The sequence below is a fragment of the Pagrus major genome, chromosome 5, assembly GCF_040436345.1.
Source record: "Pagrus major chromosome 5, Pma_NU_1.0".
NCBI lineage: Eukaryota > Metazoa > Chordata > Actinopteri > Spariformes > Sparidae > Pagrus > Pagrus major.
In genome coordinates, this window is record NC_133219.1 from 37,834,324 (window position 1) to 37,848,284 (window position 13,961).

General features: G+C 41.3%; 2 protein-coding genes across 2 annotated transcripts; both read left to right on the forward strand.

Annotated features, from left to right (window-relative positions):
• Window positions 1-2,137: 2,137 nt before the first annotated feature.
• On the forward strand, window positions 2,138-10,582 carry lztr1 (leucine zipper like post translational regulator 1). The gene is made up of 19 exons (XM_073466361.1): window positions 2,138-2,785; window positions 2,882-2,944; window positions 3,022-3,078; window positions 3,165-3,244; window positions 3,344-3,452; window positions 3,787-3,870; window positions 4,539-4,596; window positions 4,710-4,849; window positions 4,952-5,153; window positions 5,273-5,383; window positions 5,519-5,611; window positions 5,718-5,813; window positions 5,975-6,164; window positions 6,253-6,422; window positions 6,638-6,921; window positions 7,065-7,214; window positions 7,888-7,993; window positions 8,130-8,210; window positions 9,730-10,582. Exons 1-19 carry the CDS (start codon window positions 2,634-2,636, stop codon window positions 9,844-9,846), a joined length of 2,343 nt encoding a protein of 780 aa, XP_073322462.1. The 5' UTR covers window positions 2,138-2,633; the 3' UTR covers window positions 9,847-10,582.
• Window positions 10,583-12,747: 2,165 nt separating this feature from the next.
• Window positions 12,748-13,404, forward strand: cldn26 (claudin 26). Its single transcript, XM_073465524.1, has one exon. It carries the CDS (start codon window positions 12,748-12,750, stop codon window positions 13,402-13,404), a length of 657 nt encoding a protein of 218 aa, XP_073321625.1.
• The last annotated feature ends 557 nt before the right edge of the window (window positions 13,405-13,961 follow it).

The window sequence follows — 13,961 nt, forward strand, 5'->3', positions numbered from 1 at the left end:
CTGTTTGAGTGTTACACCTCCCGAACATGAGATGTACTATAAAGCCATATGTCTACATTTGTATGTGTAAACATTTGAGAAAAGTTTGTGTATTTTGAGTTTTGATGGGGTGAGATAAAAAAAAAAGCCAATTGCCCAGAATATAGGTCTTTTAAAAAAAGTTGCATAGTGCCCCTTTAAAAAGAAACAGGTGAGTAAATACAGACCTTTTCCACATTTTCACTTGTCATACCAGGGAAAGCAAAGGTGCAACTAATAACATTAACGACCGCTCCTCTTCCAACTTCTGCAAATCAAACGTAGTAATTATCTGCTTTTCCTGACAAGACATGTCAAAATGTCTGTCGTGAAAAAGGTCTGATAAATAATGTGCATAACGTGAAATAAATTTAAAAAGCAAGTACAGCACTATGCAATCAAGAGGAAACATAATTTTCTAACTCACACTTTTACAGCATATGATATATGTTTTCTGCTTTTACATTTTCGCTTCTCGGGCCAGTTCTCCTCTCTCTCCTGGTGTCACCATGTTGAGCCTAACAGCTTTCGCCCTCGCCAGGTGTTTTGGCAGGCACACTGATGAACCGGTGGGACTTTGGTGCATAGTGAGCCAAAAATATAATTCATTGTCAGCCATGAAAGGTAAATCCTATTGAGAAAGGCACTATGACAATGATTTACAGTGTTAAACACCAGCTGCATGTGTTTACACAGCCTCATAATCTGATTTAAACATCATGGGAAATATCATTTATTTCTTCATTTGTGTCCATTCACCTTTATATTTATCCATTATGTATTTCTATGCTTTTAACAATTTCTCTATTTATGTTTATATGTAATTGATTCAGTTATTAATTCATTTCTGTGATTTACTGATTTTGTCCTCCATGCACCTCCCTATTTTTTCTTCTTGGAAATGTATGATAATCTTTTTATCCCCACAATAAAGTGAAAGTCATATGTAATATTGCATGTTTTAAATGTTCTGTCTGATTCATAAAATTGACAGCTTCCTCTGTGTCTGAGACTGTTTATTAATTCTTATTATGTATGTTTAGGTAGCAAGACTGTCCCTGGTTTATTGTATATTTTTGAATACTTAAAAAAAAAAATCTAATATAGAAACTGTGGATCAAGACAAACCACCAGTTCACGGGTGAGTAAACCAGTGTTGGCAGGGCCCTGTTGGGAATGAACAAATATAAGAGGATTGTCCTGTTAAAACTAGGTTGGGGTGTTGATAATACAGAAAAAAAGTGGCAAAAACAGATTAACGGGTCAGCAGGTAACAGTTAATCCAGCAGTTGTAATGAGGAAGTCCAAGGAGGGGTGAGTATTTCTTTTAAAAACTGTGTAATCACAACAATTAAACACTGTTTGAATACAAATGTATGTTACATTATTGAATGAAATTTCTGGGTGACATATTATAATTAAAGTTAACTATCCTCTTTACCTGCAAATAGTTAGTATCCTAATCAGAGACAAGCTAAGAATTTTAAAAAGCTCCACATACTTCCACTAATGCACATCTAGATAAAGTAATTATAAGTTGCAGAACAGTTATAAGCCATTATTCAGAATAACTGTGAAAAACCCCTCTGGCTGGTTCATATGCAGCTGAAGTGCACCGGACCAAAAACCATGTAGACCTGACACATTTTTGTTTTTTGTTATTAACTCACAGTCACATTTAAAATTCTGTCTGATGGCTTATTAGAAAATAGAAAAATAACACGACAATTTTACTATGTGATGCAACACAAGACAAGTGAGAGACATGAAAGGAAAGACACTAAGTATGACATAAAAAAAAGACAGTGGAGATTGGAGACAGAAAGACAAGACAGAAGTAGACAATTAAACAAACAAGCAAAAACAAATGGACACATTATTTTATGTGATGAGGGTGTTGAAAGGCTTGTGTGTGTTTGTTTATTTATTTATTTATTTATTTATTTATTTATTTATTTATTTATTTATTTATTTATTCATGCAACCTGAGGTACATGAAGCCCTGAGGCTACACACTCCTTTACAGTAGGTGGCGGCATGCACCTTTACACGTTGTTTTGCCATCCGCCATTAAATTAGAGACGAAGAAGAAGAAGAAGAAGAAGAAGAAGAAGAAGAAGGGGGCGTGGCCGGCTGAACGTGCTCTGTGATGACAGCACTGTTGTTTTGCTAGTGTAACTTTAGTTTTGTTGCTAATACCTGCATAGACATAATCCTTCCCGCGAACTCGTTTACTTACCGCACTCACTAGCTTAACTATTTCGCCGTATAAAGGAGATATTTTAGTGTAACGTTACTAACTATCCGTTAACTTCTCACTCGCTGTAGCTGTTGTTTGCCGTTTAGCAGTGGCTCAAAGCTAGCTAGCTAGCTAGCTATGCGGCTAGCCAGTGTTAGTTTTTAGCATCGCTAGTAGCTAACAGTTAGCCGGGAGATTATAATCCTCTAACTTTAACACAACGGACTTTAGCTTTACCTACATTAGGTATTAGCCGTGTTATAAACGTTTAGTTAGCTCTCACACTGGAGGACTGACTTAACGATGGCGTTAGCTGTGGACGCCCCTGCAGATGAGTGGCCTTGAGGGGATGACTTAGCTGGATGAGTTAGCAAGAATGTCCTGTAAATCAACCAAAGTGGCACCGAGTGTTGATTTCGACCACAGTTGCTCCGACAGCGTGGAATATTTGACCCTAAACTTTGGACCTTTTGAGACTGTCCATCGTTGGAGAAGACTCCCTCCGTGTGATGAGTTTGTCGGTGCAAGGTAACATGTTGACAAATGAGAAGATGCAGCCTTATCTGACTTCACTGCATATTTTACACTCTTTACTCATCCTGAACTTCATTTTCTCTGTTTCAGGCGCAGTAAGCACACTGTTGTGGCATACAGGGATGCCATTTACGTGTTTGGGGGAGACAATGGGTGAGTAGCACTGAATATTTCCTGTTCACTTATTGTACACAACATCACCTGCATGTATGTTTCCTGTCACCCAACAGGAAGAACATGTTGAATGACTTGCTCCGCTTTGACGTGAAGGACTGCTCATGGTGCAGGTATGATTACAGCAATGTGCAATAAATAAGCAAATTAAAGAACTGTAGCCTGTGCGGTGTGATTTATTGGCTTTGTTTCACTTCAGGGCCTTCACCACTGGAACTCCACCTGCTCCCAGATATCACCACTCAGCTGTTGTCTATGGCAGCAGCATGTTTGTTTTTGGTAACTTTTCTAAGCTTGTTATCTTCATTATCAAATATTTATTACACCCATTATAACCTGTGATATCAATGCTTTAATGCTTGATTTAATATTTTTCAGGTGGCTACACTGGTGACATCTACTCCAACTCAAACCTGAAAAACAAAAATGACCTCTTCGAGTACAAGTTTGCAACAGGGCAGTGGACTGAGTGGAAAGTGGATGGGAGGTAATGTATTTTTTAAAGATGTTTTAGTGTTTCTGTGAATGATTTTTGTATGAATTGTTTTAAAGACAGTCTGTGGCTGATTATCTCAGCTTTTTCTTAAAAAAAAACAAAAAAAACAGGCCATTCAAACACTATTTTTGTTTTCACTACTTTGGGGTAGTTTATTTAAAAAGGCACGTACGCAGCAGCATTGAACAGTGTGTTTTGCAGCTGGTAACACAACTAATTTTAGATGTGTTTGGGCATAAAATCGATACATCGAATCTGTAAAAACAGAAAGCTCAGCTGCCACGCTATCAGAAATCACCTCTGCTGTCTGTTGTCTCTGTTTCAGCTTGCCGGTGGCTAGGTCTGCACATGGGGCCACAGTCTATAGTGATAAACTCTGGATATTTGCTGGCTATGATGGAAATGCAAGGTATGTTTGACTTTTTCCGCTTTTGTAACAATGGGCACATTTTTATGCCTCCATGCCCGGTATAGCTGTGGCTGGAGGTTGAAGATGTGTGGGAAGCAACCATGTTTTAAAATTTGCCCTCTAGCTTCTTTGCAACAAATCCATATTTGAAACTTTGTAGTCCTCCAGCAACTTATTTGGTTTGCTGATATTGAGCTTCAGGTGATTGTTTTTGCACTGTGGGACAAAGCTCTCTATCAGTCCTCTGTATTCCTCAGTGCACAACAAAGACACATGCGACGAGGGAGAGAGCCAAGCACATTATGAAGTGTTCAATTATAGGGACACAGAGAACACATTTAAAATGGAGCTCCTCCAGCTACTCACTCTGTTTCTGGATGTGTTCCCTCAGGTCTTGATAGAAAGTGCTTTTAAATGAAAGCTTTGTATCATTCGGTTGTACACAGAATCACCGCAGGCACTCATTGCTCAATTTCTCTCAGTCTGTGAAGCCAACATGTAATCTATACCGCCTCCCTGTCTCTCTGTGTATGCCCTGCCTCTGTTTCGCTAAATAATGAGTTATGAAAGAGCAGTTAGCGAAGCTGTTTCGCCAGTCACCACTTTCAATTCAAGCCGGTTCTGTCTTGTTTACATATAATAACGAGAAATATTTTCATCATGTGCAGGCTGAATGACATGTGGACCATCAGTCTGCAAGATCGAGAACATGCTTGTTGGGAGGAGGCCAGTACAATAAACTTCATTATACTACAACCAGAATAACACTGAGATTAGAACACACACCAACACTGTCCTGCATGTGTTAACGTGTCTGCCTCTGCCTTTGTGTCCATCAGATCGATCAGAGTGGTGAGATCCCTCCATCTTGCTGCAACTTCCCTGTAGCCGTATGCAGGGACAAGATGTTCGTGTTTTCTGGTCAGAGTGGAGCCAAGATCACCAACAACCTCTTCCAGTTTGAGTTCAAGGGGCACATGTGAGTTCAGTTCACCCTTTGCTTGTGCCGACGACTCACCTCAGTTACACATCCTGTAGTTGCCAGCATTACATGGCCCTAATCATAACTTCATCTTCTCAGGTGGACACGCATCCCAACCGAACACTTACTGCGGGGCTCCCCTCCGCCTCCACAGAGACGTTATGGCCACACTATGGTTGCCTTCGACCGCCACCTGTATGTATTTGGAGGTGCTGCTGACAACACGCTGCCCAACGAACTGCACTGCTACGATGTGGATTCTCAGAGCTGGGAGGTGATCCACCCCAGTATGGACAGCGAGGTATGAAAAATAGTGTGTTCTCCTTTTCAGTTTTGAGTTCAGCTTCTCATCACTAAACACATTGCAAGGGACATTCTGCTAATTCTGAAGTTGAATTTCCACTGTCCCTGCCTCCTCAGATGCCCAGTGGGAGACTCTTCCATGCTGCTGCCGTGATTCAAGATGCCATGTACATTTTTGGAGGAACTGTGGACAACAATGTGCGCAGTGGGGAGATGTACAGATTCCAGGTGAGTGTCAAGCACATTATACAAGCACTTGCTCAATTTTCATTTTGCATCATTTGGACACTGTGGTCAAAAGCCTTTATTGTCTCAAGAAAACATAATACACTTAAAAGTTTGAATATAATCTTCCTCTTTTAGTTCTCCTGCTACCCAAAGTGTACTCTCCATGAGGACTATGGCAAACTGTGGGAGAATCGTCAGTTCTGTGATGTGGAGTTTATTCTGGGCGAGGTGGGTTTGATCTTTATGTGCTTCTCAAAACTGATGACAGGCTTTCACGTAATCCAACTCAGGTGATTTTTTCCATCTATTTGACTCCTTGTTTTGTTGTTTACAGAGGGAGGAGAGAGTCTTGGGGCATATTGCCATAGTGACTGCAAGATGTCAGTGGCTTCGGAAGAAAATCCTGCAGGCTTGGGATCGGCAGAGACAGGTTAGAGCCATGCAGCAGTACACCTTATTTCCACTGAGACAATGGAGTATGAAACAACTAACATAATTTTTTTTAAAAACAGTTGTAACAGTAGGAGGTCACTGCTATAGAGGAACCTCAGCTGGAATGTTAAACAAAATTGTTACATAATCTGTGCGCAGAAGGCGAAACAGGAGAGCAGCGAGGAGAGTGATGAAGGGGCAGCTGGAGGCCCGAGGGATATCCCAGCAGGCAACAGGCCATCAGGAACACAGCTGATGCTAGAGGTAGCCATCAGGGAAGCGGAGGCCCAGCCTTTTGAAGTCTTGATGCAGTTCCTCTACACGGACAAGATCCAGTACCCACGCAGAGGTACTTCTGACCTCATAGTTTTACTGTTTGTCGGTTGTGAAATTGCAGAAAGCTGATAATAAGTCATTTTCCTTGCTTTTCTCCGTAGGTCATGTCCAGGATGTTCTTCTAATCATGGATGTATACAAACTGGCGCTTAGTTTTAAGCTTTCCCGCCTGGAGCAGCTGTGTGTGCAGTACATTGAGGCATCTGTCGACCTGCAGAACGTTCTCAGTGTTTGTGAAAATGCCAACAAGCTGCAACTGGACCAGCTCAAGGTATGTCAGGATCACTGTTGGAGAGTCACTTATCACCTGCTGCAAATCTGTTTTTTTACTGCCCTCCTGTGGTTGGTTCAGGATGTCTTCAGTAAGGTAAATGCTCTAGTTAAAGTTGTTCTGCAGCTTTGTGTGTTACATTAAAACCAGAGATGCTGAGGAAAGAGAAATCATTTATTCTGACATTAATGTTAACAAATTATTTCTTTCTCCAGGAACATTGCCTTAATTTTGTGGTGAAGGAGTCGCACTTTAACCAGGTGATCATGACGAAGGAGTTTGAACATCTGTCCACCCCGCTGATTGTTGAGATAGTGAGACGAAAGCAGCAGCCTCCACCCAGAGTTTACTCAGACCAGCCTGTGGACATCGGGACCTCACTGGTCCAGGACATGAAGGCTTACCTGGAGGGAGGCGGGCTGGAGTTCTGCGACATTATCCTGCTGTTAGATGGACACCCACGACCCGCTCATAAAGCCATACTGGCAGCCAGATCCAGGTAGAGACAACACAGGTTTTATGATCTTGAAAACATTTTTGGGAGGTGACCATTTAGTTATTATAGCAATTGGAGACATTTGGTCCATTTCAGCTTATTGGTATGTCTTACACTTTTTAAATGTGCTTTTTTTTACTCTTCAGTTACTTTGAGGCGATGTTTCGCTCCTTCATGCCCGAGGATGGTCAGGTTAATATCTCCATCGGTGAGATGGTTCCAAGTAAGCAGGCCTTTGAGTCCATGCTGCGCTATATCTACTATGGTGACGTCAACATGCCTCCAGAGGATTCGCTGTATCCTTCTCAAGTTCAGACCTGCTTTGTAATTATTCATCAGATTAAGTATTAAGTATTTCACAGGCAGAGCCCCAACTATTGTGACATCTTATCAACATTTTATGCAAATTTAATGAAAAAGAAATTATAAATGAGGCCACCTCCTTTGATGAAGGCAGCCTCTGAAATGGGACACAGCTTCTGCTCTTCTCAACCGTTGAGCCATAAAATACCAAATTTGACTGACAGAGAAGTGGTGATGAGAAAGTTGAAACCACAGTGTGATAAGCTGAGACCCTGTCAATCAAGGCAAACACACTCAATATATACTTAACTTATCTTAAGTCATTTCATTGGGTGAAAAAAAAAAAAATCACTACAGTCATATTTGTAACTGCAGGGTAATGGACTTGCTATACAAGGAACAAAATATAGCTTTTAATTCTTTTAATTTCCTTGACAGAATTGTTTTTTGCTGTCTTGACGTCCAGTGTAATAGTTGCCTATGTGTTACGTTTAATGAGCAAATACCCAACTGTTTAATTCACGATTTCTCATGTCTTTTGTGCAAATTTAAAAGTGATTATAAAGTGGTTATTGTTTTTCAGCAAAATGAAAATCACAGAAGTTTTCATTGGCATGTAGCCAGTGAGCAGTGTTTTTTTGTCACTTCCTTAATCTGTGATGATAGCTATCTGTTCGCTGCACCATATTACTACGGGTTTTCAAACAACAGGCTGCAGGCTTACTGTAAGCAGAATCTGGAGATGAACGTCACTGTGGAGAATGTCTTGCAGGTATTTATGTTTTTACCCAGGGGAGAGAAGTGACCTAATTTGACAGTGTTGGCTCACACTTGAAGACTTTGTTCATGCTGCATGAATCACTTCCACACTCACTTCTCTCCCTCGATATTTTTTCCCCCCCTTTTAGATTCTGGAGGCGGCCGATAAGACCCAGGCTCTGGACATGAAGAAGCACTGCCTGCACATTATTGTCCACCAGTTCATTAAGGTGGGTGGGCTTGTATCCGGAGCCTTTGGGGTTTGCTGCCCACTCACTGCAGCTGAGCTAACCCTCTAGGCATGTCTTCTTTGCGGGAGACTGACACCTTTGGCCTTCTAGTGGATCGCCCTCCATCTCCTGCGTAGAGAGGAGGCTGTTTACAGGCCGGCCGGCTGTACAAGCACCTCATCACATAACGATGAGGGTCAAAGTGCCACTCTGATTATTGTTTGTTATTCAAAGAAACAGCGAAGCGCTCAATTCTCACCCTCCTCCACTGGAGTGTTGTTAGTGTTTTTGTTTAGCTTCTTTCTGTTTATCCTCATTTTTCATGCATGAGCAATCAAGGGCTGCTTATTCCTCATTTTACTCTGTTTGACTCGTTGGCTGTGTTCAGAATCGCATACTAATGTACTATCACAACAAATTGAGTATGTAATGTGATTCAGCTGTATTTCTGTGTATGTTAGAGGAGCCCATATATAATACTACATTAGCAAGAACTTCTGAGTAGGCAGGATGAGCTTACACACACACAGCTGCCGCAAAATGCATCACGTCTCTTCAGACTGTCTGATGGTGGACTTTTGTTCAATATTTAATCACTAACTTCACTTGTGATCATTTTTCAGTCAAGAAATCAGCTGCGTAGATTATTGGGGCAGATGACAATACCGATATAAGGGTCTTATCAAAGAATGGGAGAAAGGTGGTGGTCTCGTACGTAATGGAGGCCGACACCTATATATCTGTGAAAGGCAAATATCGGCCAATAATATGTAGTGTAGATTTTGTATATTGACAGTTTTAAAATGATGGCAAATTGAAAATGTGCTCATTTTCATTTTCAGAGTTTAGTAGCTTCACAAGTGCCTGCAAGTTGCGCTACCTAGCCAGCCAGCTAACAACCTTTGTGGCTGCCTCACAGACCCTCTTGTCCCACGCAGCGGATGACTTTAGCAAAGTTTCTATCGACTTGCTCATATATTTTAAGGTTAAAAAGTTACATATTGTTGCTTTAACTTTCTTCGTCCTATATCAACATTAAAAAGACGACTTGAGACTGCTTCACACGTTGAGTCGGCTCGTTGGCAACCACCTTGCTTTGCCGTCTACTCCTTTATCTACTCAATTGAACACTTCACAATAAAATTCCACTTCCTGTTCGTTTGTGACGAGACTAGGCTACAGAAGCTGCACAGGATCCACATAAGGCAAAATATACAGGAAGTCACATCAACTGTCAATCTATATTTCTCAACATTGCAATAAAATGTAAGTGATTTACATTTGTTATAAACATTGGCATTCGACTGTTGTTGTGATCTCTACAGTCGTATGAAGCAGAGAAGCTGTATTACTTGTGTACTTCAGTGTGAACAGTCATCGTAATTACATACTATCAGCGTCCAATACATACTGGTTGTTTATGCAGTTGGCAGTATGTTAGTATGCGATTCTGAACACAGCCATTGTCTTCAAATTATGGCTCATTTCTTTCATTTTTTGCTCTCCTCCCCTCCCAAAGGTCTCCAAGCTCCCCAACCTGCGGTCTCTCAGCCAGCTGCTGCTTTTGGACATCATTGAGTCTCTAGCTACACACATATCAGACAAACAGTGTGCCGAGATGGGCTCCGACATTTAGGATGACGCCGAGAGCCGAGGGCTCTTTTCTCCTCTCTCGCAGAAGCCATACATCTCCGCTCCACCTACTTCTAGTCATTCCTTCGTCCCCAACACGCAGTACTTTTTCTTTACGTTGGACCCGGCATGTCTCGACCCGCTTTTTTATCCATGCAGTATCAAAATTGTTCTCATCTCTCACTCTGCAAGTGAAATCGGTGAAGATTCAAGCTCAGTTATAATGTTAAACGGTCCAAAAAATCCCTTTTTATGTTTAGTTTGTCTTTTATTTATTTGGAGAACACAGAAGGAAAATGCCTGTAAGGTTTTATTCTGCTCAGTATTGACTTGGACAGTAAAGAAATGTTCATGTGTCGCCCTCAGCTGTATTTTTTTTTTTTTTAAGTCGTCTGCTCAGATTCTTAAATTACGCTATAAGATTGATTATTTATACCTGTATTCATCACTTGTATTATTCTCAGCTCTGACACAGTTAACATGCCTGGATTATATGTACAAGGAATCAGAATCATTATATGACAAATAATCAGAATGTATGTCCGTCTTCAAGCTCTTTGTCTTGTTTAAATGTTACAAATCTTTGTAATACTAATCACCTCTTACCATTACTAACAGACAAGGTCTCTATCCGTACAATATAGCAATGTGTATTTAGTGACATCAGTATGCTGTTATTAAATATGTACCCACGTGGGTTTCATGTATTTAAAGCCTTAATAAATCTTATACAAAATGTGTCATGCTGCACTGAGTCTCTGTCTCTGATCCACCGAGCAGTCTGAACTCTTGTGCTCCTCATGAAGTCTCACACAAAAGATTCTCACTTTCTCACAACTCCCAATGTGGCTTTTAAGCTGTCTAGTTGAGCAAACCACCTTATTCTGTAATTAAAGATTTGGCACAACAATCGTTTGGCAGCTATCCATAAACGGTTCAGTGTGCCAAAAGTCTGGAGAGCTTTCCTATAAAGGATTTTTTTGACTGATAGTGGACCCTCCTGTGGGCATCAGACCTAACTTACCTTTAAATACTACACACACAGCCAAACATGAGGCAGACACACAGCTGCTTGACCCGGCTTTATGACATGTTTTTCAGCTTGGACTTCTCAATGTAAGCAAATTAAGCATACGTGTCTAAAAAGAGTATTCACATCAGTGTACCAGCATAAATTTGAACTTCTCCCACAGACCCTTTGCCATAAACTAAAGCCATTGTAACCTATACACCACGTGAGAGAAGCTGAAGGTTAAAATCTTGACCTTTCATCAAATTAGCCGCACGTCCTTCAGAGGTTTCAGTTTCCACAGATCTATAGATGATAAGGTCAGACAATGCTCCTCAGTTTGAGGGAGTGGATTCCTTCAGCTTGTGTGATGTTTTGCACCTTCAAAGATTTTTATTTACTGAAGCGAGCGAGATTAAATTATAATAGGTTGGATCCTTGATATGAATTTTAATGTTTTACAAAATTCCAGCCCTAAACAATCAGACATATAACTTAAAGGATAAGATTACCCAAATATGAACATTCTGGCATTTAGTCCCATAATGATGGAAAGTCGGGTTAAGTTTCGTAGTCCACAAAACATTTCTGGAGCTTCACATTCTCCTAAACAACTGAAGTAGATGGAGACTTGTTAAACCACAAAATGGCTCCATTGTCCAGTGTGATCCAATTTTTCAAAAGCCCAGAGATCCCAAATTGTTGCTGCTAAGCTAAAAGCATAAATAAAGTCTTTTCAAATCAATTTGTTGATTAGGAAAATGCTGCAACGCTGCTTTTTTTTTTGCTGTGAAGCTCCAGAAAAGTTCTGTGGACTACGAAACTTCAACCCAATTTCCATGGGGCTAAGCAGAGAAATGGGGATGGAGAGTAAAAGTGAGAGATTTTAATTTTTAACTTAGAGGTCTAGTGTTTAAGATTTAGTGGCATCAAACGTTGTGCTTGCAGATTACAACCAACTAAATACCCCGTTCCATGAGGTTGCCACTAAAACAGCGAACGCAAATGGCCGTCTCTTAACACTTGTACACTGTGAAGATCCAGAAACGTGTTGTGGACTAAGAGACTTCACCCGACCTTCCATCTGCATGAGGGAGAGCAGATGCATGAATTTTTTGTTTTTGGGTGAACTGCTCCTTTATATAAGATGGACAGAGTGTAAGAAAGTGCTGCATTTTATGAATGAGTGAGGCGTTACTTCGTGCATTTTGTCATTGGGATTGAGAAATGAAAGGCTGACCTAAATGCTGAGGCGCTACATTGAAGTTTCTGTTAGCTGCCAGTTGTACCGCAGGATCTGTGAAAACCCTCAGTGGAATTCACAAAGTGTTGGACTCTTTTGGACTCTGTTGTAAGTACCGTTGCAGGGAGCACAAAGTGCTATTCATGGTCCAGATACTTGAGACACTTGGCAAATCAAAAGCTCCTCGTTCGATTTCCTCAGGGTGTAAATGTCTTAACTGAAATTCATCTGAAATAACAACAACTTTAAAAAAAGATGGACTAAATTTTACAGCCCCAAAGAAACAGGCCGTTATAATCATGTTTGTAGCTTTTTAATTCCTCTTCTGTTTTTGTGTGCACCCCCTCATGTGCAGCTTGCTCATGTTTCATTCATTTGAGTCCACTTGTGTGCGCACACTGCCCAGAATCCCGTTGGACGTATCCGGTTTCATGTAAAAAACAGAGTTCATTGTTCGCTGTGATGATATTGAACACTGAAACAAAACTACGTCTGTTGTCGTGCAGCAGTCACGGATTATCTCCCACTTCTCAGGTGCAGGAGTGGGCCGGCCCAAGTTGGTCCTGCTACCTCAGCAGGTGGGTCGAGCTACAGAGCCATTCTGGATCTGGGACCTGACTGAGACAGGAGTCACAGCACAGCAGAGGACCAAGATGGTTTTTCTAACACCTAAAATCATGCAAAGAACCGCACTCTTTGTGACGTTTGGGGGTTATGTCACGTCTCTGATCACGACCTTTCTCCCATTCTGGAAGACGATGAACTCTGACCTGAACGAAGCCGAGAACTGGTTCTCTGGACTGTGGCACATGTGCCTCTACACAGAGGAGGTGGGAATTCAGTGTAAAGCCTACGACTCCATCATGGCACTGCCGATGGACCTGCAGATCTCCAGGGTGCTCATGTCAGTGTCTATAGGCACAGGAGGCTTAGCTCTGCTGGCTGTCCTCCCAGGACTGGAGGGGGTGGATGTGTGCGTGGGGCATCCTGGCCTGAAGAGACATCTCCTCATCATCGGCGGGGTGCTGTCCTGGGTGTCAGGGCTCACCACTCTGGCCCCCATCTCTATCGTGGCCTACACAACTCTGGTGGAGTTCTGGGACGAGGGTTTTCCGGATGTGATGCCACGCTGGGAGTATGGGGAGGCGATGTTCTCTGGATGGTTTGGAGGTTTGGCTCTGGTCATCGGAGGGACTCTCTTCTTCATCGCCGTGTGCATGGGAGACTTCGACCAGAGGCCACCAAGCGTGCCGAACAGCCCGCAGGTGAAGCAGAGGACGAAGCACTACCTGAAGACAGAGGTGTTATAGAACAGATGGAGGCCTGAAATACTCCTGTGACTCTATTTCTGTGACAAGAATATAACTTCTGACTGAAATTATATGAATGCAGTTCATCTTTTTAAGTCAAACTGTGACTGAAAGTATCAAACACCTTCCTGTAGTCTCTGTTTATCGTTAACAGAGAGGTTATTTTTAACACAATTTCTGTTTTCTTCTGAGAACAGCTTGTTTATTCACTTATGGAAAAGATGAATGTTTCTTTTGTATTAGTTTGTATTATTACCTCATTAATATGTTTGAATTTCTTCTCCAAAACTACGTAGTGCCCCTTTAAAGACTGTTTTTTGTGTCTATACAAACTAAATAAACAAACTCTCTTTGTTTTCATGACTGAATAAACTGAATAAACACACTGAACTGTTTTACTTTGTTTATATGTGGCGGACCCTGCCACCTTTCTAGCTTCAAACAGTGTTTTCTTCTAAGAACAGCTTGTTTATTCACCCATGGAGCAAATATATATTTCTGAGTTTGTGTTATTACCTCATTAATATTGTAAATATTAAAACTCTGAGTTTGAATTT